The sequence below is a fragment of the Scatophagus argus genome, chromosome 6 (genome assembly GCF_020382885.2).
Source record: "Scatophagus argus isolate fScaArg1 chromosome 6, fScaArg1.pri, whole genome shotgun sequence".
Lineage (NCBI taxonomy): Eukaryota > Metazoa > Chordata > Actinopteri > Scatophagidae > Scatophagus > Scatophagus argus.
This window is the reverse complement of record NC_058498.1, coordinates 7,832,123-7,856,383: the sequence shown is the minus strand read 5'-3', so window position 1 is coordinate 7,856,383 and position 24,261 is coordinate 7,832,123. Positions and strand designations below refer to the sequence as shown.

At 40.8% G+C, this 24,261-nt stretch overlaps 2 protein-coding genes across 3 annotated transcripts in view; both read right to left on the bottom strand.

Moving 5' to 3' along the window:
* Positions 1-24,261, bottom strand: part of rabgap1l (RAB GTPase activating protein 1-like) — a 99,106-nt gene that overhangs the window by 47,776 nt on the left and 27,069 nt on the right. The window lies entirely within an intron of this gene.
* On the bottom strand, positions 12,257-18,810 carry gpr52 (G protein-coupled receptor 52). The gene has a single exon (XM_046390649.1). It carries the CDS (start codon positions 16,497-16,499, stop codon positions 15,381-15,383), a length of 1,119 nt encoding a protein of 372 aa, XP_046246605.1. The 5' UTR covers positions 16,500-18,810; the 3' UTR covers positions 12,257-15,380.

Here is a 24,261-nt window from a genome sequence, read left to right as displayed (position 1 = left end):
ATGGTCATGGCGGAGTTGTACTGGACTGCATTATATCTAGCTGTGTTTCTCATATTCAGCCACCCTTGTGTATGTACAGTAACGGTAGGAAAAAAAACTAGAAGCATCTTTCAATGTTATGTAATCTAGTACCAGACCAACTTTAACTAATTAATTCAATCATACCCATGTGGATGGATTGTCGCATTTCTGAAAACGTTACCAAAAACCATACAAATTGAGTATAATTAGATGTTGTGACAGGACTGTTGTTTTTGAATTGGCCAATCCTGGTGAGGATCTATATCTCTATATATATTTTTTTAACATAAGGCATGTGATGCACAAATTAAAGTAAGGTCAGAAAAAAGAAACATGCCAACTCTTATGTGAGCCTCACAGCACAAGGTGAATATGTCAACATTTTGCTGCAGAAGCATGAGTCACTCCGTCCATCAACAGCACTGAATCCTGTCAAAATGTCCTTGAGCGAGATAATGAACCACCTACCTGCTCTCACACTGTCAGCCCCCCTGGATTAAAGTGGTTGTTAAATGCTTCAAATGTGAAAATCTAAATGCAAAATTTAAAAGCAGTTCCTTCTTTCTTCTTATTTCGCTATTCTGGAGAGAGTGTGGAACTCTCAAGTTACCCTTCTCTTCTGACAGTGTTATGTAACTGCAGGGTATGGAAGGGGCCCATGGGTGCTGGCTGGTGAGCCCCTCGACAGAGAGGCAGCCACGCTTTGCTAAACCCGATGAGGCTGGAGTGAAATACGCAGGGTTCAGACAGCTGAACACTCAGAGCCCACTGAGTCTTGAAGTGACAGTCCAGCCAATCAGAGAGGAAGCTGCTAGCATTAAACCCCCAGAGGCAGGCATGAAGACAGATTGTCGGGTACAAAGTCAAACTGTGTGTACAGAATAATTACAGAGGGAGCACAATTACCCACAAAATCTAAATGTTTTACTGAACAACTCCAACAACGGACACAAAGCAGTGATCCCAAAGATGACATCAGCCAGGTCATAGCTGGAAAGCAACGAAAGATCCATCTGAACAGGATGGTGTTGCTGTTGCCTAAACATGTCTTCACTTGTCATGTATGTTTTTATTGATTTTACAGTGAAGATGTAACAAAATAATTAAAAGTAATAAATAAGCAACAGCTCTCAAATAATATGATCTGTCTCCTTTACAATAATTCACTATATGTTTACGGGGGAGGGTTGGGAAACTCATTAAAATATACGATAATTAAGATCAGTTTGCGTGATAGAATAGTGGCATTAGCAATGTGCCAGATGCCACCAAATTTGGCCAATAAACTCTGGAAAGCCCTGCCAGGATATCTCCAGACAACAACAAACAAATACCACTAAATCCATTCAGTTGGACACCAGCTGAATTTCTTTATCCAGAATATTCTCAACAGCGGGAGGCACCTGCTGGTGTGTCGACAGTCACAGTTGAAGGAAGAAACAAGAGGGGGGGCCCACAGAAGTGTTAAACCAGCACGGGTTTTTGGACGGCAGCTACTGAGAGACAATATTTTGTGCAAAAATTCAGTACATTTAGACTTTCGTACCATTCAGATTCAATTACTCAATGTCCCTTCCCATTTATCAGGGTTAAAAAAAAAGCCTTTAAATAGTAATAAGCGTCATCCCACTAAAACTCACCATTAAACCAAAGTGTAATCAGATTCTCTTAGATGGGTTAACTGCTCCCTAAGGCAGGTTTCACAGCAGGATTTGCAGTTACACACATTCTGAATGTTGATGAGAAAAATCAATACATTACTGTTTATGTGCTACGCATCTCATACAATGTCAAACCTAATTATTGATTTGATTCTCAGTCACAAGGATCCTTTTCTCCCCTTCTCACCCCAGAAGAGTTGATCAATTGGTTAAATGCAACGTGCTTCAACACCATTTCCTCCGATGAGAATGAGGAAACAAAAGCAAGTGCCGTGCCATCTGAGCCTGGCTTCAGTTTGAGTGAGGAGCAGTGCATTCTGGGTCACGTTAGAGAACCAAGGCTGTGATGAACCAGCAGAATGGTGTGTTAGAGCACGTCTGTTACTCGGGCTGCACCCTGCGGCTTCTCCAGGCTCGAGTCCACATGAAGTCACGAAACTTACTGGAGAAAATTTCTGCTTCAATGTGAAGCACCGTCGTTTCTAATTTATGGGACGAATTTACACAGCGATGAGCGATAAGACACGGGAGGAAAATACATGGTAGACATGGCAAAGGGCTGAGGAAGAGGGAAAAGGAACAGATGGGATAGTAGAGAATGTAAAGCAGAACTATAAAGGGCTGGAGAAATGACTAGTAGGAGGGAGGATGACACAAGGGGCACAGCAAGAAGAGAGTGGTGACTGAATGACTGACAGCCAGAATATCAGCCAGTCTCTTCATCTTTTAGATAGATGGCTGCAACCTCAAAGCAAGGCCAGAAGTGAAAGTGACAAACAGGTTGTGTTAGGCACACAAAAACCCTACATAAATGCCCTAGAACACAGAAAGGGAACGAGGAGAGAGGGAAGGCTGGAAGGGGGACGCGTCATGTATAAAATCAGTGCCATGGAAACACATATAGTTTGTGCTGCATGTGTCTGGAACTGTACTTGTGATGACCTTCCAATAACAACAGTTTTTTGAGTACTTTATTTTGCAATATTGGATGTGTTTGCTGAAAGGCTCTCTGAAAATATGATATTTAGAAAAAAAAACCCTCTGTGGAAAAACATCAGAATAAAGTGACATCACATCACACTATGTTTTTACTGTGTGCTTTTACATCCTGCTGATGCAACTGAGAGTCACCTGTGAGGTTTCCTTTTGCTGATCACTGGAATTGTGCAGCTATGAAGGTTTTTTTAAGGAGAAAATTGTGTACTCAGCAAACCTTTCCTTGCCCAAGTAAATATAAAATATTTTCTAGGTCAAAGGTCTGCCATTAATTTCATGAAAGACATATTCTGAATTCCTTAAAAATAATGGTTTGAGGGAAAAAAAAAAACTGAGTTGGAGACGATACAATCTACATTATGTAGACAGAAATATGCAGGCACACCTCTTTATGGGACTGTTTTCCAAAGCAAAGTGCCATAAAGACATGGTTGAATGAGTTTGGTGTGGAAGAACTTGACTGGCCCACACAGAGTCCTGACCTCAACCCCATCCAACACCTTTGGGATGAACTGGAATGGAGATTGTGAGCCAGGCCTGTTAGTCCAACATCAGCATCTGACCTCACAAATTCTCTGCCGCTTCAATGGGGAAATATTCCCACAGAAACACTCCAACATCTTGCGGCCTTCCCAGAAGAGTGGAAGCTGTTTTCAGTATTCATAGCTGCAAAGCTGACTGTGTATTTAGAATGTGGTGTCATTAAAATCCCTGTAGGCGTAATGCTCAGGTGTCCCAATAATTTTGTCTATATAGTATATGTCTTATATGAACTAGAGAATGAAAAGAATTGGTCTGATGGTAACATTATTAATTTAGTTTGAACTGTGTCCTCTGTTTTGTCTGACATCTTTGAAAAACACAAGATTAAATGTTGAGTTCTGACTTGAGAATTTAGGTAACATCAGAGTTTGTAGCTCTGAGTGCAGAAAAGTATTCAAGTCTTTTTTAAAAAAAAAGAAAAAAAAGAAAAACAAAACTCCCAATGACAATGACAATACAAGAGTTCGTATCTAAACTAAAAAATGCACCGGTCCTCTCGTGTTTTGAATTCCAAAAGGTGCTAATTTGGACAGTATAACAGACAAAAAACAAAGACAGTATTATAACTTACAGTCATAACACAGACAGCCAAGCGTTATGACGACGCCACCCTGCTCCGCTAACACACCTGGTTCCCACAAAATTTCTCTGCATTTCATTGGGACGCAGCAAAATAATCTACTGTTGTGATATTCAGGGGACAGCAGCCCGGTAATTAAAAACCAGCTCCCCCTGAGGCCTTTGTCCTTGGTTGCTGGCGAGGAAGTTTCTAGAGGCTTCCCTGGAGGGTTGAGGGTACTGTGTGAAAGTGTGTAAGTGTGTAAGTGTGTGTGTGTGTGGGGGGGGGGCAACAGCTGGCCCGCCTGGCAGATTGCAAATTCATCTGTCTCTGTATCGCTGCCGTGGCATTTTAATGGTCTGGCTGGTTCCGCATTTCAATAAGCTGAGTTGGGAGTGCAGACTCAGTTCTCAGACAGAGAGCAAAAAAGCGAAATTTCTGCAAGCGGCTTGAGGAAAAAAACAAAACAAAAAAACAACACACCAGACAGCTGATGGATATCAGAACCGCTTTTTTGCTTTTAGTTAACATCATTCTTTACTTCTCTTCTTAGATGTACTGAGCAGTGCTAAAACAACTAGTTGATCACCAGAAATCAATTAACAAGATGCAAATACTCCAAATACGTGACTCACTAATGCATACACTTTGGCAAGACGTGTTCATAAGTTCATAAGTGTTCAACAGAACACACAAGAAAATTGGAAGACATCAATTTTTTCACTTTCACTTCAACTGATTCCACTTTTCACATTTTAATTGATGTCAATTAAATGATGATGTGTCATAAGTTGCAGGTCTTAAGACGAAGTTTCACAGAGATCAGGGAAGCCTCTTCTCCACTTTGGAAAACAAGATAAGAAAGCCTTTTCCTTCAGTTTACTGGCTGAATTTCCCCCACAAGTCAACAAACTTCAGCACCATCTCATCCCCTCTACCCTCTTGGCACTGAGACTGCATCCCTCTCTCTGAATCCCACACTTTCCACAGTGTTTTCCAGCGTTAATGGCACTCTTTTTTTATGGTCCACTTGCATGTAGTCGTACAGTCTGTTCACTGAAAAAGTAATGTAATGTACAGGATGGTGTCTACAGGATAGGCATTAGTATTAAGCCTACTAATTACAGCTCCCCTTAAAATGTAGGGTGTCTTTGCAAAAAAAAAAAGAAAACAACAACAACAACAACAACAACAAAAAAGAAACTCTGAAACTGTACCAAAAGCTAATGAGGAAAAACATGCTGTCCTCTTTCAGTCTACATTTGGTAAGGAACAACTTGATGCTGAAGCAGGATGAGACGTTCTCCTCTCTCTCACAAACACACACATATGCACACAAACAGCATCTTTGAGAGAGGTCAGTGGATAAAGTGCATCCCCCCAGATATCTGACATTTTCTCTGTGTTGTGGTTTTCACTGGAGGATATGAGTTGAGTCTCTTGTTATGTGAGGACAGAAGAGCCAGAGGGATGATAAGAGGTGGAGGGAGTGGAGGGTCAGACACTCAGCGGGTCGGCTCATGGGAGAAGACGCACAGACTACAGCATGGTCATGTATAAAGTTATCTATATTGTCCTATGCGCTGATGGTTGATTTGTTTTTCAATCCATTTGTTACTTGCGTGAAAGTAATATCCTGTGGATATGCATACATCACACACACACATATAGCAACACATATGGTTTCAGACTTCCTTTTCTGCCTGCATTTTTCTTCCCCTGCATCTTCAAAATAAAAGTGCACATAAATGAATAATGAAGAGGGTGCTATTTTGGAGCAGATGTTAACATCCATTTTAATTGCGCCCTATTTATAAACTTCAAATAAAGTCTCTGAAACCTTGTTGCTTCTTCAGCTCAGGGGTTTCCATAGCGACACAGCGCCTTTTAAGTCCTGATGTTCAGTTAGGAAGAACCAGAGAGACAATGGAGACACTCAACTGTAACCAGGGATGGAGTGCTGCATCTCATCCATCATTACATCCACAGGCTGACAGGGAGAGCACATCTAGACACAAATCAAGTATTAAACATCTTGTCAAGTAAAGAAAAGCTATTTCTTGGCTATATATACACTGCTGAAACTCCTCTAGAAATACTGAAAGCTTTTTGATCCACTTTTTTGTTTGTCCTCATCTTTTTCATCTACTTCACTTTTGGTGCTGAAGAAGCTCTGAATCAAACTGTCGATGTGTATTTGTCAGTATTATTCCTTGATTAACATGAGGTGTACAGATAAGACTGCCGGGGGAAATAACTGACTTGGGCCCAACTTATGGATGTTTGATGTGCTTTCAGTAATAATGTACCTTTTTTTTTTCTTTCTCAGCATAATGTCACAACTGTTTTACTGACTGACTGGTGAATTTAGCCACAGACAAATAATGCAAATGACACACAAAGCCCAGCAAACACCTGACACAGCTACACCTACCCCCCCCCCCCCCCCCCCCCCCAATTCATTCAGTCCCTCCCTCCTGCTTTGGCAACACTAGCAAGCCGAAATGCCACAGAGGAGAAGCTAGCCATATCAACGACGGCCTGAGGCGAGCTGCTGGACCATCACTACTAAATAACTGCCTAACACAGTCAGGTCTGGTGTGCTACTACAGAAAACACTGCCTCAGGATAGAGAGAGAGAGAGAGAGAGACAGGGAAGAGCAAAAGAGGGGAGGTAGGAGGAGGGAGGAAATATGCTAAGGAGCCAAGGGGGTAATTTGACTGTCTTATGGTATTTAATTCAGCTAAAATGCCCAGAGAGAGAATTAGAGAAGCTGGCTGTACATCTGCTGGCAGAGCTTCAGTACCTGAGGTCTGCAGGGAGGTTAGCAGTAAAAAACAACTTTGTCCTCCACTGTCCGTCAAGGTGCTTGTCTTTGTCCTCTATGTATGAATAGCTAGAGCTGGAATATTGGTGCAAATTATGTTAAATCAAATTTGAAAAGATGAAAAGAAATCTTTAGCTGCTCTTTTGGTACAGTGGTCAGGAAAGTGGGTTGAAGCAGTTCCAAAGCCAATACTTAAATGAGCTCCATTCTGTCACAATAAAATCCTTTTCGAACAGGAGAAAGAATGCGTGCAATTCAAAGTGCCAGATGTGGCTATCTCAGCTGTCTGACAATGTTGACCATGGAAGAGAAAGGATGAGGATCCATCACAGCCAGACTGTGGGGGGGAAAAAAAGTTTTTTTGTGTGTGAAAACCACTGCTTTTATCAACATTAACTGATATCATTCATCATTGCAGAAAAAAATGCTACAAATGTTAAATAATATGATTAATAACACTATTGTACCGTATGTTACAATAACATTCAATTAATTCCTTAATTTTGGTTTTCAGACTGCAGGGAACTAATAAGCAACAACAGCTTTAAAAAGACTGTATGTGAATGTTGCTTATTTGATTTTATGCTGATTGTAAAAGACCAAATTGTACATATTTATATTTATATTATATATATTATTACAGTATATTCAAAACATTATGGATAAAAGCGTTTATTAAATTCATTTGTAGCCAGTCTGACTTTTCTTCTATTTACCTTAATAAAATCCAGTATATATTCTAATGGTTTAGATTAAAATGATTAAAATAAAATGAAAGTCATTGTGACCCAATTCCTGCACCTTCAGTGGTGTTAAAATATTCAGTGCTTCTGACCATGGGGCATGAAGAGAATGGAAAGGTGGAGGAGAGAGGTGGTGTTGTAGATCACCGCTGGCAGTTATAACAGTGGTTCAAGTGAATCAATACCAAGTTGCTCAATTCAACTGCTGATGTGGTTGCTGTCAATTAATATTTCTATCCTGTCAGATTCTTGTTTAATATTTCATTTCAGCTTTTTAAATATGTAACACCTTCTAGTCCTTTGTCTCCTTATCAGTATAACAGAGGGGAAAAAAAATTCCATGATGCCTTATCACCTCTACATTGGCAGTTACTCTAAAATCAATGATGTATCTATAAATATTATTATATTGTTTTATCATATTAAATATGTTAAATAAATATTTTCTAAGTATTATATAAAATATTATATTTTCACCTTAATTCAGTTGGCCAGTGTAGCCCTGTTTAGCATAAATGTGGAGTTTGAAACGATTCATGTAATATTCATGGGAAGCACTGGGAGGTTCATTCGTTCACCTCACTGTATGTTGTCTTCATTTAAACCAGTTGAAATATACCAGAGGTTAGAGTGCCAAACTCAACAACAATTCCTTATTAGGTTAAAAATAACCCATGACCACCATATAAAATTTTTCCTGACCAAGCAGGTTGCAGTGTTAAAAGCCAAATCAGCAAATGTTGCCCCATCACAGGCCAGATAACAACCCTGACCTAAATTGATTTTCATAGTTGCCACGAGCCATAGAGATGTTCCGGTGCTTAAGGGCGAGGTGGGATTTCACAAAATGATTTCTTGGTTGCAGAGTCAGCATAAAGAGAGCAGTTATGCAAAAGAGACTTACAGGACAATAAGGAAAGAATCGCAGAATCAGACTTTTCAAACTTAAAGTTGAAATGCTGAGCATTACTTGAAACCAGTGAAACCAATGTGTTCATTTGGGAGAGTTGAAGCACTCATAAAAGATGGAAGAGAAAGCTCTCAGTCAAGTGGCCACTGATGGATAGAAGGCCTACCTACGGCAATCATCAGGCCCAAATGTGAAATGAAAGTACTGAACTCTGAAAAGCAGCTGATGGAGACTTCCTGTGATTCCACATTTTAGGGCACATCCAGAGTGGCTTGGAGCTTTACCATTCAAGTACCTGCCCCTGCGATGAGTGGACAGGTACTTGACAGGCACTTCGACAGGGTTCAGGTCCACTACAGGCACTGAACCGGCGACTGTGTGGTTACTGCATGGACAAGGTAATCTCTTAGCAAAAACAGCAATGAGATACAGTGACATTTATAAAATAAAAGAGGATGTGCTGTGATAAAACGTCTAGTCTCCACTGTATGCTCTGCTGTGTGAGGCTCTCACAGTACTCTTATGAAGCTGAAGGGACTTTCTGCAGCATCACTGTGAGCTTCCAGGATCAATTATTATATTTACTATGCATTATAGGTAACTCAAATTATACAGGACCCATAATTGGCTTACAAACGACTTTCTACTGACTTTATCATCCAGCGTCACAGTGAGTTTGACATTCATATATTAATGAAATGATTTTTTAGTACAAGATTTGGTACAGACATTCAGTCGTAATGTTTTGATGATCTCCTGCAAACATTTAGTTCAAAGCACTGCAGTGACTAAGTCCAGCCTCACAGTCTTGTTAATGCTTAAATAAATATTTTAAAAAAGGCTGACACTACACATCACATATCATAAGAGCACACAATCAGCTACGTCTAGATCAACACCTGTCAGCTATCAGGCCACAGTCCCAGACCACGTTTTCAAGAACTGAGTGAGGCCATGCAAGTTGAATGAGAGTGTGTTCTTCTGTGGTTGTTTGAGTGTGCCCTCCTTATACCATCAAAGGCTTTTGGTGGGAGCCGCAAGGCTCCACCATTAGCACAAAGAGGCAGGAACTGGCTTCCCCTCCAATTATGACTTCCCCACCTCAAAAGAGGGTCAGGTGGTCCTTTCTCAATCAGGACGGAGAGAGGAGGAGGAAAGTGGCAGGGTGGAAAGGAAAAGAGGAAGTGAAGAGAGTGCTGCCATTTGTGGAAATAAAAGGGAATTCCTGATATAGAGACTGCTTGGCCATGAATATTGAGCAGGCCTGAACCGGGAAGCTGCTCTCAGTTTCACTGAAGAGTCAGTGTGGATGAAATGCTTTCTGGAAGGAGGAACAAATGCAAATTTCACTAAAAAACTAGGCATTAAAAATGGGAAAAATAGTCAACATCTAAAAAGTGCCTGCTTGGTAACGAGGTTTCTAGCATGTATGAAACACACAATATGCACGAACACAACATTAAGGACTCAGCAATGTGTATTAAAATAGTTATTGGCACAAAACAACCTCATTTGATGTGATGGGTATTTTCACCAGCACTTTGCTTAAATTACTTGATACAAAAAGTTTACATTGAATAATGATTCTCTTGCGCTCTGTAATCTTTGTGACTCTTTTTACTAATAGCCCCAATCAATGCACTCGAAAGTAAGACGACTCGTTTAAACAAGAGAACAGTTTTGATTTTCTACCACTTCAGTTTGCTGAGTGTAATACAGACACATATAAACAATTTATCTTTTTAATATGCATTCAGTGGCTCGGTGGCTTGAAAACCCTGAGCCATGACGCATTTCACATAACCCGCTACAAAAAAGCCCACTAGAGAAATGAATATTTGTGCAACTTCTGACTTAAATACAGTAATCTCCACATAACTGGAATATTCCAAGTTTTACATTATATGGTAACAACTGACCTAATCTACTTTAGGTACTTTACTTGAAACAACTTATATCCTCCTCCGATTCCTCCGCCCGTCTCCTCCTGATGGTCTCTCCACTAAACTACTTGGTGAAGACGATGGGGTTATGGCTGTTGCACCTGCAGTCTAAGTGAGTGCATGAATTTCATAGGCCAATTTCAAACAAGAACAAAGGATCAGGCTCTATAATGAGGATACTGTTCATACTGAGAGAGGACAGGAAAGGGTACATTGATTTAAGGAAAGGCTATCGGAGTTGTTACCTAGCAAATACCACCTGATCAGCCATCTGCTGGCTCAGAAGAAAATGAAGACCAAAGCCTAGAAAGTTAAATTTTGGTTTCGCTTGTTTCCATATTTGTTGCAAAGTATCCACCACTGCCATCTTTCTGCAGTGCATCTGTTTTACAGGCTTGCTGAGGTTAAGGTTAAAGATAGGAATCTAGAATTGATATCGTAACCATGGATCCAGAAATGTATCATAATTGAACTGGGAACACAAAAAAAATACATTTTATATAAATGTAGAGTTACATTTTTCATGCACATCTCTGCCTATGTTGCACCTGTGATTATTACTGTACACATTTATTACATTTCAAAAGTAACCAGTACTATTTAACAAATTGCACAATATCAAAGTACACCCTGACAATGACTGCTCAGGCATGCATTAGCTAACTGCACTGATCCCATCAGGTCTGGGGATTCAAACCTGCAGACACACAGTCACAAGTCCACATCTCAATTCTCCTATTGCCTCCTCAAACTAGGTGCCAAAGGGAAGAAAGGTGAGGGTGGCTCTGGAGAGGGCAATTGGTGAAGATTGAAAATTTGGCTAACTGGTGATGGTTGCTACAGAAACAAGCGTTTGACAAAAGCAACTGCACAGAAGTGAACCTCTAAGATTTTCACCTTTATTGGGTTGGCAGCAACAACAAAACCATAGCCTTTGACAAAATTTCAAAATAAAAAAATAGATACTGTGTAATTTAACACACTCTGCTTCCTACTCAAAACATCAGCAGCCTAGTTGATTTAACACAAACAGGTGTGCCATATCTTTGTCAGAAGTTGTACGTTTTTTGTTTTTTTTTATTTGTTTTTTTTTGGGGGGGGGTACAGCAGATTAAAAACATATGCACACACTTTATATACAGTATGCTCATGTACAGTATGTTTTGTAAAGGTTTAAACATAACTTAATAAATAAATACATATTACTCTGCAATTAAACTCTTTTTACTAATAGCCCCAATCAATGCACTTGAAAGTAAGACGACTTGTTTAAACAAGAGAACAGTTTTGATTTTCTACCACTTCAGTTTGCTGAGTGTAATACAGACACATATAAACAATTTATCTTTTTAATATGCATTCAGTGGCTCTTGGACTTTTGAAACCTCGAGCCATGACACGCATTTCACATAACCCGCTACAAAAAAGCCCACTAGAGAAATGAATATTTGTGCAACTTCTGACTCAAATACAGTAATCTCCACATAACTGGAATATTCCAAGTTTTACATTATATGGTAACAACTGACCTATTTTATTTTAGGTGATGACAGAATTTTACTTTCTCTTTTCATATATGCTGTTGTTGTTTGTCACCACATTGTGAGGATAATACAACATTCAGATCCTATAAATTTCTCTACTACCCCACTGTACTGTGCTCCGAAGAAGCACCAAAAATACTAGCTATCAAAATTAAAAAATATATCATCCTAAGTCTAATATTTGACACGACTATGCTGTTGTTCCCTACTGTTTATTCCTCATGTATGCCAGGTCACATGGCTATAGAAGGGAATTCACAAGACCTAGACAAATCTGCTGTCTCCTCTTATTTTACAGATGTAGACATCAGATAGTAGAACATATATCCACTTGAAGCTAGACATCAGATCGACTGTGATAAATGAATGACTTGGCTCAAGACTTATCACAAAGTCATCAAAAACTAAATCCAATGGCCATGTACCTTCAGATGTGTACACAGTCTCAAGCTATGTTCATGTAGCTGAAAAAACATTTCAAAAGTGCAGCATTTCCATGTAACAATAATTACTTCTGAACATCTTTTATTTTTTTTTTCCACTTTTCCTACAAAATACATCTTTAGGCACATATACAGAACAATCTGTAATGCATTAAAGCTGCATAAAGCAATATTTTTTATTCTACTGTTAAATCAAAGAACTCTTTTATCATGTTAAAGGGTGATCAATGTCAACAGTCCCACAAATAATCAACACCCACTTTACTGCAGCTCTATAGCTTTATGTTCCTGTAGCTAAGGTTGTTTTCTGTTTGCTTGTTTTTCTTTTTTAACCGAACCTTGCCTTGAAAAACAACATTGCACTTACATTCATCAGGTGGCCATGAAAGACGCTGGAAATAAAAGTTAATGTTGATCTGTTTCTGCTGAATATGTAAATAGCAAATTGCTTATTAACATGCCACTAAAATGTAATAATCTAAAGCCATATGATATTAGAGTCTTTCTACCCCTAGTAGTCAAAATTCACTTCATGCAGCTTTAAAACTGAGGAATGACTTACACAGAGTACTGTTAAGCAGCAACGAATGCAGTTACAATATCAATGGACTGTGTTTGCTCTGTCACTTGGTTTCTAGCATGGACATCCATACACCACGAGCAAGGCCTAAACCACAGGTGACACTAGTAAATGAGCAAATCGAGATATCAGTATCAGTCACTGGCCATATTACACGGCTGTATTCATGTAAAATGAATTAGGCTTTGACACTGATCACGATCAAGGGAATGTACAAGGTAAACTGACCGGAATGACTTTACTACTGTAATGAGGCAAAGGATGAGAATCATAACTAAAGGCAGTCTGCAGGTTCCCTCACAACAGGCGTCATCTGCACTTTGTATATCAAAAGCCCCACACTAGGGAACAGTCTTCAGATTTTACAGAGCTGGAATGTGCACAGTTAAATAACAAAAGAACTGTAATATTTTAGTGGAATCAAGTTAACAACCATTCTCGAATCCACACAGTCCATTAAGGACTCCATCTGCTGCTTGGCCACAAACATCATGGAAAATTCGACAAGCCCAGTTATAAATTCAATGTTATTATCTCCCCTTCCACCACCTAAATTTACAGTGTGATTCCCTGTTAAGGTTGACCCTGTGAGAAGTATACACTAAGTATTCTGTTCTTTCACAAAAGCACTTAGCAGTCTGTGAGACATTTAGGCCTGTAGTTTGAGGGCCACAGGTTTTCTACAGATGAAAGAGAGTGGAACAAATTAAAAGTAATGAGGATTGTCTGGGTCGTAGTTTAACAAACTACCTCAAGAGAAGCTACTGATAGCCTTTAACTTTTATCACAACTAAGCATGTAATTTCAGATCAGATGAGATTTAACCTCACAACGACCTCCAGACGGATCAGATCACATTAACCCAAGCCCCTGTCCACTGCTGCCGATATAAAATCCATCATTATCTCTAAGAAAGAAAACAGCTGCTGATGCAAAACAGCCAAAACCAGAGCACAACTGTACTCTGCCACTGCTATCGCATTTTTCTCAAGACAGCTCAGTTTGTTTGTAAAGTAAAATATTTCAAATTAAACATCTGAAATTGACAGTTACATTTGTATACTATCCAGTATACACAGCACTCCATATACAGCGCAAGAGGGATGCAATATGTATTTGCTTGTAAGAAATGGCTGTCGTGAGTGCTCATGCATCAAACTGTTAGCAGAATATTCCTAACACAGCCATATCAGGAATGCCACGCCAAAGGTGGAAATATTGGAGCCGATGGGCCATTTCATAAATGCGAGAGGGGATCTGGGAAAAAAACCCAAAACTGCTGGATAGTTATCTGCTGAGAGCATCAGTTCACTGCTCTCAATACAGAGGCCTCAGTGTCAACCAGACACATCCCTTTGAGTTCAGGAAATAAGGTGCTTTTTAGTAGGGGTCTGCCAATCAATTGTTGACCATCCAAATTCAGTGAATATTTAAATAATAATAGGAAATATAGTAAATAATAATAGAAGCAGCATGTCATCTGTTGAAAATCTGATAAAAGGTCCCACAGTGAAAGGTGTTTAAAATTTGTCCATATAAATTATCGGTAAATAACCATGTTTAGTCAGGTGATTTTTTTAAGATACTTTTACAGGCCTTTATGCAATACTGTGATGTAGAAGTATGTTTTGTTTAACTATATACACAGTGCTATACTGGACTCTTGCCATTTAAGATTGTTGTGCACTGTTACATGATGTACCATGTTTTGCAGAGGATCTGAGAAAAAATCTCAACCAATTTTCAGATTGGTAACTGGCCAATCACTCTATCGAGAGAAGAAAAATGTGACAGAACAGGACATCATTGACCAGGACATCATTACAGCTTTTCTTTTTTTTCCACATCTCTCTCCAGTTCACCTGCCCACATTGTGTTCACAGACTCAACACAAAACACTTCAGCAGAAATGGACTCACTCACTCCTCTAAAAACAGTCAAGGCCATACGTCATATGCTATTTATCAGCAGCTTAAAGGCTGTCGTCAGTGTTTCTATCTTGAAACTATCTAATGTTTATACTGTCAAAAAGTCAAATATCCATTTAACCCTAAACATGTTTGTGAGCACAAGTAAGTATACGTTACCTTGTCTCTGCTAATGACAGTTACAGCAAGTATGGAGACATCGAACATGAGGTCAATCCATTTCACATCCACTAACAAAATTTGACAGGCATGAAATTGTGTGTTCAAATTTGACGTCTGAGGAAATATTTGTGAATCTTTTGGAGTTTACAGGTTTGCCTCACCACTATGTCTGACATGACTCATGAAATACAGAGAGCTGTAAAGGCTAGAAATGTCACAGGAGGACTTGTGTGTGTGATCCACAGCTAAGTCATATACCATACAATAAAAGCCATTACAGAGCAATCATCTCATTAAACCTTTCTGTTCAGTCACTGCACCATAGCCTTGAAAAGCTTCCAAAGCAGTAACCGATCATTTATTGTGACCACGGCAGTGTCACTGGTATCAGCTGACAGAAAGTGTTTTCTGTTTGGTTAATCTCAGACAATTTAAATGAAAGTTAACTAGCTGCTAATCTTGTTAAGATTCATGTTTCCCCATTCGGAACTTCCAGGAGGGTCCTTAAAAGTCACCCCTTCAGATGGAGCACGAGTTTGCCCTCTTCCTTGGTTTAGGCTCCCCAAAGTCCCTGTCATCTGCTGCACAGTGGCTGAAGGAGCACATCGTCTGCGAGAGCCTACGCATGCCCAGACGGAACACACTATTAGACAGACTGTAGATGACACAGTTGCAAAAGCTGTTGCTGATGGCCAGCCAGGTGGTGATGAAGGAGAGGGCAGGGCTATCCAGCACATGGGAGCTCTCTAGCAGGAAATAGATTATGTAGGGCAGCCAAAGCATATAGAAAACACTGGTGATGCGGAAAAGCACCATCGCATAGCGTCGATCTGGTCCGTGCCCTCCGTGATGTCCACTGCCACCCCCCTCACCAGCTTCCATCTCCTGGCTGGGGAAACGTGCCCGTCGTTCACTGATCTCCCTGTTGTGCTGCTGGCAAATGCGAAAGATGTGATAATAGGTAAAGCAAACCACAAGGGCAGCAGGTGCATAGAGCAAACACACCACAAAGCCTGTAAAGAGGGCAGAGGTGGGCCAAGAGTGAGCGCACCACTCAAAAATGTCTCCATGATAACCTGGCTTACCCCACCCAAAGAAGGAGGGCAAGAAAACCAGACTGGAATAGACCCAGATTAGGGTGATGCAGCCTCGTAGCCGGCATGGCGTTACCAGCTGGTTATAAGATAGTGGTTTAGTTATAGCCAGATAGCGGTCTACACTGATACAAGCCAAGCAGGCCATTGAAACACTTTTCAGAACAGAGATGACATAGCTGAAGACCTGGCATGTCACAGGCTCCTGGACACCTGCTGGGTAGTGGAGCAGAGACAGGGTGGGGACCAGACAGCTAAGACCCACCAGCAGGTCAGCGTAGGCCATGGTCTGGATGAAGTAGCTGGTGGTGTAGTGGTGTAGCAGAGGGGCACAGTGGAACACAAAGATCACAGTCAGGTTCCCTGCAATAATGAGCACGGTCAAGAGTACAATGACAGCCGTCTCCAGGACGCAAGTCTCTAGGCCTTCGTTCAGCCCCCAGCCCAAGGGACAGGAGTGGTTTGATGCCCTACCAGGAAAGAAGCCTCCATGGCTACTGTTGGCAGTGAGCACTGGGTCTGTTGTCAGTTCAGATAGGTTCATTGTTCTGGGTGCTATCCAGGTGGGTCAGGTTCGTAGTGTGCCACCCATAAGGCAGCTGGCCTGAAACTGGAGAACTGTCTGCCCCCCACCCACTCGACACCAAATGTCTGCAGCCTCCCTCAATTAATGGAGCTCAATACTCTCTCTAGCACACTCACTCTCTCTTTCACCTTACCCTCACATAGCTGGGTCTCAATCAAATAAACACTGACTGGAGGAAAATCAATATGGCCTCTGGGAGGGTAGCACAACCTGTTTAGCTCTCCTTTTCCAATCACTCATGGTTAGTGAAGGTAGTGGGTGGGTAACAGTCAGAAGGAGAGAGAGAAAAAAATAGCTGTATTACTTCAGTAGACCTAAAACAGGGCAGCATTAGTACTGTGGCCAACATCTATCCCAAAGGCGAATTTCCCTGCTGCTTTGCCTGCCAGTCTGTGGCCTCATCTCCTGATTCTAATGAGGGTTGCCACCAGGAGGCTGAGGGCATAAGCTGTGCTCACAAGGGCAGAGAGCACAGAAGATGCGAGGGAGGACACAATGAAGAGGTTAAAGCATGAAGCAGAGCACAATCCTCTTCTCTCTTGATGGGTCCTTACAGGGGATCAAATAAGCAAGCAGCATATGGCTCCTGTTTCAAATTGAAAGATCAGATTAAACTTAGTTAATGTCGCTACCTTTCAAAAAATACATCTTAAGCAACCACTGCTTATGGGAAGAAAAAAGATTCTTAGAAGTCTCTCTTGGGGTATACCAATGTGTGGAGAAAAAAATTACATCCATAACTGTGACTCAAGCCTTCATTTCGATGCAAAGTTTTCACCGTCCAGGGTGATATTGTGTTTACTATGTAAGTTATTTTGGTGGTCCTCTGGTCAGTGTCTGGAGCCCCTGTATGCCCAGCTATTGTCTGAATCAAAACACAGACACAGGCTAGAAAAACATGGGGATCTCCGCAGGAGATAATGTCACAGCTCTCTCAGCACACATGGCGCTGGGGGGAATATGTGTTTACAAGGCATCCCTCGGCAGAATGAGGTAAAAATCAAGTGCGTCAAAATGTCTGGATGAGTTCTGCCATTAAGGTGATTCAAACTTCAAATCAAAATGTGCAAACTTGCCTCTCAGTGTTGTGGACTGCAAGTCGCAAAAGACAAACAAATGTTAAAGTCCAGTAGCTGATGAAAGCGTTGAATGTCAGACTCCCATGCAAGCAGGTGGAAGGACTCTCTTGGAGCAATGAGAGGCCAGCTGAATAACTCAGCGCTCCACTCACTCTGACTCCTCAGCAATCCTGTGGCAGACTCTTGCAGAGGGAGGTGCGGGGATCAATCGGCAATCCACTTATTAATCCTGTAAACTTGTTACTTGCATTTTTCCTGTGACATTCTGAAGCATCGGCAGGAGAAGCTTAGCACCTTCTCCTCAAGTGCTTAGTGTAACCATATATTCTCTAACTTGCCTTAGTCCTTTGAAATGTGTGCTCCGTTTAGTTGTCGAGGTATTGGGTCCTACAACTCCTCTCGCAGTACGTCTGTCGTCCTGAACAAAATAGCGGCACCGCAACAAAGGGGGAATCCACTCTGGCAACATAAAGAAAAGGCCAAGTCCCAGTCGAAATCGCAGTTTTAAGCACTGTCCTCTTCAGAATTCCCCCTTTAAATTCCATTGAACAGGACAATGCACGTTTCAAATAAATAAATCCTTAGATCCTGACATACAGAAAAAGATGAATGTAATGCATCTGTCAAAAGCAGGAAGTAAAAAGCAGGGGAAAAAAAAGATGACTGCGCTGATGGAAATGAGTTAAATCTGCAGCGAGGGAAGCGAGGGGACGAAGAGTCCCTCAGCCCTGGTGCAGTGAGAAGGAGAGATGCTGTGACTGGCTTACACTTCCCTCCCTCCCTCTCCACACAATCTCTCTAGCTTGCACACTCAATCTCTCTCTCTCTTTCCACACACACACACACACACACACACACACGAACCCTGCCTCTTTCTCGCTCTCTCTCCCTCAGCTTCTCCCTCTCGCTCATTGCCCCGCCTCCTCCCATCCCAGCTGCACCTGAGGCTCCCTGCACCATTATTCTATCTCTCACACTTGCTTTCTCCCAGAGGTAAATTTGGATACATTTCCTATTTACATATTACTTATCTCTCTTAGTCTATGTTTCTATTAACTAAAGGCCCATCCCCCTTCCCTCTTCCTTTCAGTCTCAATTCTCCATAAATCTATCCAGGCCAAGCATGTTTGAGAGAAACAGGTATATTTCATTCATACATAAAAACAACTAATAGCACTGAAAATGTTACATAAAGTATCAGTCAAAAAAAAAAAAAAGGTGAAGGTACATTTCATACCACCTTTATGAGTTACTCGTTACACTGTCTCTTCTTTGGGGATAAAAGGGAAGACAATGTCTGTTTGTGTCAGCGGTCATCAGCCGCAGGTCGCCAGTTTCGTAAATTCATAAGTACGTGGAGTGTACAGGATGACATTCAACTTCCATAATTCCATGGAACATCTTGGACCAAGTCAAATGAGTCCTTTATCAAGCCACGCTTCAGGTTTTTCTTCTGGAAATTTTATTTATTCTTTATGCAACCAAAAGCTTAGCACAGTTATGCCTACCCTTTGGTTACAATTTCCCGTCATTTCAGACAGTTGGGAGCATCCTCTGGCTATCAGATGATAAAAAGAATCAAGTGACAGCGAATTGGCTAAGCAGAAGGACGGATGGGAAGAAACTGTCAAGCATCACAGTGGGGCAGGAGAATCGTGCAAACAAGAAAATTGAGCACAACCGCTTTAAAGGAGAAAACCTGATAAGAACTACTCCACTCACACAGGAGGTGACATTTCACACCACTAGCCACTGAGGGACCACTATCGCTTGAACGTTTAAAACTGCACTCTGCAATCCAATCTACAAAGCATACTTTCAACCTATGGACAAATGAAAACATATTCATAAATGTTAATGTTATTGAAACTGACTAAATTCTAGAACAGTGCAGAGCAAACCCAAATGTGTTATCTCATATAAAGCAAGTGAATGTAGCTTTCAGAGGGAGAGCCATTCACAGACAATGAACCTAGATCTGACTAGAGTGTCCTTGAGGAAGAGATAATACAATGTGAGAATATTTTACCAAAAAAGGTGGCACAGAGCACATCAAAAATCTTTTACAGAACATTCAAGCCAATGAAAATGCCTTAGACTTGTTGACTTTAAATACTGAGGCTGTAGGTGCTGCTGCGCATGAATTTTGCTACACCGGTAAGTCATTCCTGAATCACGGGGGGAAACTGATCATTTTTTGGATAAGCAAAAAAGGCGTTGGTGGAACAATTTATTCAAAATGTCAAAATCTGACAATAGTACATTCACGTGAGGATGAAAAGGTTTAATACAGTGTGTTTTATACAATGTGATTTTGAACTGCAGTACATGTAGGTCTGCCTTGCAGAAGGACAGCTCTTTTAATTGTCATGGAAACCAAATATTCTTCAGCACCTGTGCTGGTTAATTTGGACTTTCAACAGTGTGATGGTAAAACAGAGATATGTATCAGAAAGAGAGGAAAACTAAAAATAAAAAGATACAAAGTGAAGACTTAAACAAGTTCACGTTGACAGTTCTGCTGTCACTATGGAAGAAGCCAGTCAATGGAGATGTGAACACTGATGAAAAACATGACCAGAAGGCTACTGTTAATAATTCATTCTGCTCCAAAACAAAGCCAGCAGGGCCACTTGGAAACAAAGGTTGAGGCTGATTCACCTTTCACTGCTTCCCAGCATCCCACCCTCCTCCACCCCATGGCTCCTGCTGATGCCAGTCTCAGTCCCAGCAACCAGTTAGCATAAGTAGGGCGTAGAGTTTGGCTGATAGTAGTTATTTCCACAACAATATAGTAATAATAGTTCAGAGAGGGAAAAGTCGATAGTCCACCGGCCACTCTGTCATGTCACACAAAGTGACTGGTGGACTGTCAACTGGAGGCTGCGTAGCCTTCGGTCATTTTCAACGCCTGCATGGGTTCCTTGACTGAAACTTATAGAAAAAAAAGGTATAAACTGGAGCATTATCATTATCGTTATCATTCAAGCTGGTTCAGATGACTGCAGTGATTATGTAAATATGTGACACAATGTACAAGTGAAGCAGATAGGTTTCCTTGTTCAATAGCCCAAATGACCACTGGATGTGTACCGCAATACAAATGGTAATTTTACTGTAACTGCTTGTGGGTTTGCCAAATTGTGTTTGTCTGTCCAGTATAAGCAGATCATATAACCTTTGGATTCATCACATGATTTTCAAAGGTATTTCTTATTTATTGTTCTTTGTGTGAATAAGGTGCCTTAGCTCGACTGGCTGACTTTTATTTTTAAACAAACTGTTGTATATGATGTTGATTTTCAAGGAATTTCAGGTCATTGAATGCCTTAAGGGTGATAGCTAAATGTAGTGTTTCTATAGCTCGGATTACCGACAACCCTCTTGTCCAAGAGCCTGAGGGGTAGGGATATGGAGGGATAGGTGGTTAGTGGGGCAGATTAGAGGTGGTTCACTGCCCGGATACAAATATTCAGCAAGAACCATCAGTGAACCAACACTAAACTAGCTTAGCAGGCAGAAGCCAGTATTTATATTTATCAACAATGGGCCAGGCTTTGTCTGGATTCAGTTTGCTGGTTGAAGGAACTGAAGAATAATAACCTGAAGCACTGACAACATTAATAGTCACCTCATTTGCATGTCATAAAAACCAAACTGGAAATTGAGAGGACACAGATCGACATTACTTGCCAAAAATGAAATCCAGGTTTCCATGTGGAGACTGTGACAATTAAAGTACTTAAGCCGGTGAAAGCCAGCTTGTTGTAAGACCTTCTGCATCTCTTGGGTGTTTGGTATCTTGGTGTATAAAGCATCACAGACAAGCAGAGTAACATGGAAAACATAAGTATATCTTTGCAATTACCCCTCTTGTGGACATCCAAAGTGAAGTCAGTGTTGTATGCAAGTAATCTATAAATTCATAGCAATTTATGATGTATGTTTTAGGAAATAACTGTTGTGAGAGCACATTCTATTACTGGTTAATATAACAGGGAAAATGTACGAAGCAGACACAGTGGGAAGGGGAAAATGTCAAATATAAAGATAGGAGCTCGCTCACAGCATGTGTAAAACAGTAAGTAACAGCTATTATTATCGCATTTCACATGACAACAATTTATGTTCAACACCCTTAACAGAATAAAACATCTACCATGTTCACCTCTAGCACAATGTCAGCATGTATACTGCGTACACAGTGATCGCTGCAGTTGAATGGCAAAGAGGAGCTAAGCTAAAGGTCAAAGACAGGCTGGCTCCTGAAATCACCACCTATCATCTTCATTTAATCTCACACCAGATGTGTGAAGACCCGTCTGACCACTCAGGTTCAGATATTTATATTCATTATTCTGTAGCTGCTATTGTCCTTGCAACATGTAGGTCAAATTATAAAGTGCATCTCTTCTGTCATTTGTAAAGGCTGAGTGTAAACAGTAAGTCTTTGTAATTTCAACTCTTTTTTTTTTCCACTGATTCGATATTTTGACTAAATGACACTGTATAAATTGCAGCTCAGGGGTGCATTTTGCATTTTCAACACCGCTTACACATAGGCAATAATTTCCTCATGAGAGACATGAATTGCTTAGTTTGTTAGTGACCTGCTGTATGCATTATGTAAGTGCCACTACTGTATGGTAAGTGGTATGCAGTACTGTATTGCTGACTGTACAAAATGTCTCTTCTTCCAAACTGGGGTAATCCTGAGCTTTTTTCTATTTCAAATGCAAAAAAACCCACAATATTTAGACACCATTTCTGGACAAATCCCGTCTAAGATTTACTCAACCGCAATATGAAAATGTTAATGATACTGTTCATGAACGCTTGTGCGTATTTCCTGAGTGAGAATATACAAGCTGGTGCGACTCTGCAGTAAGGAAGAAGAGGCAGAGCACTGCTGCGAGGCTACAGTTGGTATGAAGACTGAGACATGGAAGTGTTGTGACCAGAGACGACGCTGTAGGCTGGATCTCCTTAATCCGAGCTGTCATGTCAGTGTCAGCATGGCTAGGAGGCTATGCTAATACATACACACAATGGGTACACGCACTACTGTATGGCAGCACAATTACAGCTATAACAAACACACTTACTTACAGAATTTTTTCACTACAACTTTCCATCCACAATCTAAATTATTAGAGTACAGAAAAGACAGATCTGATTTTTGGGGGTTTTTTTCCAGTTATTGATTTTTCCGAAGATGTGGAAAAAAAGGCAGTGTGTCTTTTTGTGGTGCCTGCTGGGTTTCTGCTGTGGATATGTGAATGGGAACTGAAGGGCTGCATTATGGACACACACACAGAGAGAGAGCTGGGATGGGAGGCTTGCTGTGAATAGACCTATATTGTAAGGAAGGGAGAAGGGAAGTGGTGAGGCTTGGCTGTCTTGTGGCCATGCAGTGCAGCTGGTCCCCACAGATACTATGGAGCAGGATGCAATAGTGGGGAGTATGCATGTATGCCTGTCTTTGTGTGAGAGGCTGTGACTGACAAGACTTTAGACCCTCAAGGGAATTTTTTTTTTTCATCCATGAAAGATGGGAGAGCTCAAACTAGCAGGAGGGCACAAGTAAAGTAGAGGAATTCTGTTCATATATATAATGTGCATCTGTGCATACACTACATGCATACTGTAGTTTCAGTTGGTGCTGAAAACTTTGTTTTTCTAAGATGTTGGTGTTTAAAGTCTTCAGAAAAACAACTTGGCGTTCAGCTTTGATCACAAAGCATGTTTTTCAGCTACATCGATGGGTTACCAGAGGTGCAAACATCAACATCAAAAAAGCTGGAGGATTGTCTTTCAGCATTCATACCAATGAGTATGTACAGCACATGCGCGTCTGCAGTCATCATCGAATCAGTTTATTCGTATTTTATACCTTGGAAGAACAAACATTAATGTATTAGAAAACAAACAATACAACCACTTTTCTGTCATTGTTTTAAGAAAAACAGATGGGTCTGAGTGCTGTAATCATTTGAGACAGTATGGTTTTCAGTGACTCTTATCTACAGAGAAACAAGCACTCTTCTGACGATAGAACGTTAAGAACAGTCCCTATGAGTGCCTATATGTTTTGCGCTCTTACACTCAACCCCAAACACCTCTCAAGCTCGCAAGATGAGAGAGTTGTCTGTTTTGAAGAATTTTTTCATTCAAAATTTAAACCCCTAAGTGTACACATACTGTATAGTATGGTGACTCCAGTGGTTGCCAGAAGGATGCAGGAACATTAGCTGAAATTTGGGAGTGTGTATTCATTAGTAGCTGGCCACCTACCCAGGTTCCAATTATCCAAATATCAAGAACTTAATGAAACAAAGCTGAAGTTGAGAGACAAAAGCGAAAGGAGACACAGAATTGTCATGGAGACAACTTCAGGCATAGAGAAGTCCACAGACCCTCACAGTTACCATGGCAGCCAATCTTATGTACATTGTACTCTATGTATCTGTATGTGGGTTATCAGGCGTAGGTGTAGTATTATTCCAGCCTGGCTGCATGGCTGATGCTACTTTTGATTGTACAGCAACGTTAAATGTCATTTCTAAGCTGAATATGATTCAACATCAAAATGCAAAGCACCTGACAGCCCCGGTCTAATCTGCTTGTAGATTTCATTAGAT

Bases quoted from the DNA above. Each gene is read 5' to 3' on its own strand.
- gpr52 (XM_046390649.1), bottom strand. From the start codon at position 16,499: ATGAACCTATCTGAACTGACAACAGACCCAGTGCTCACTGCCAACAGT.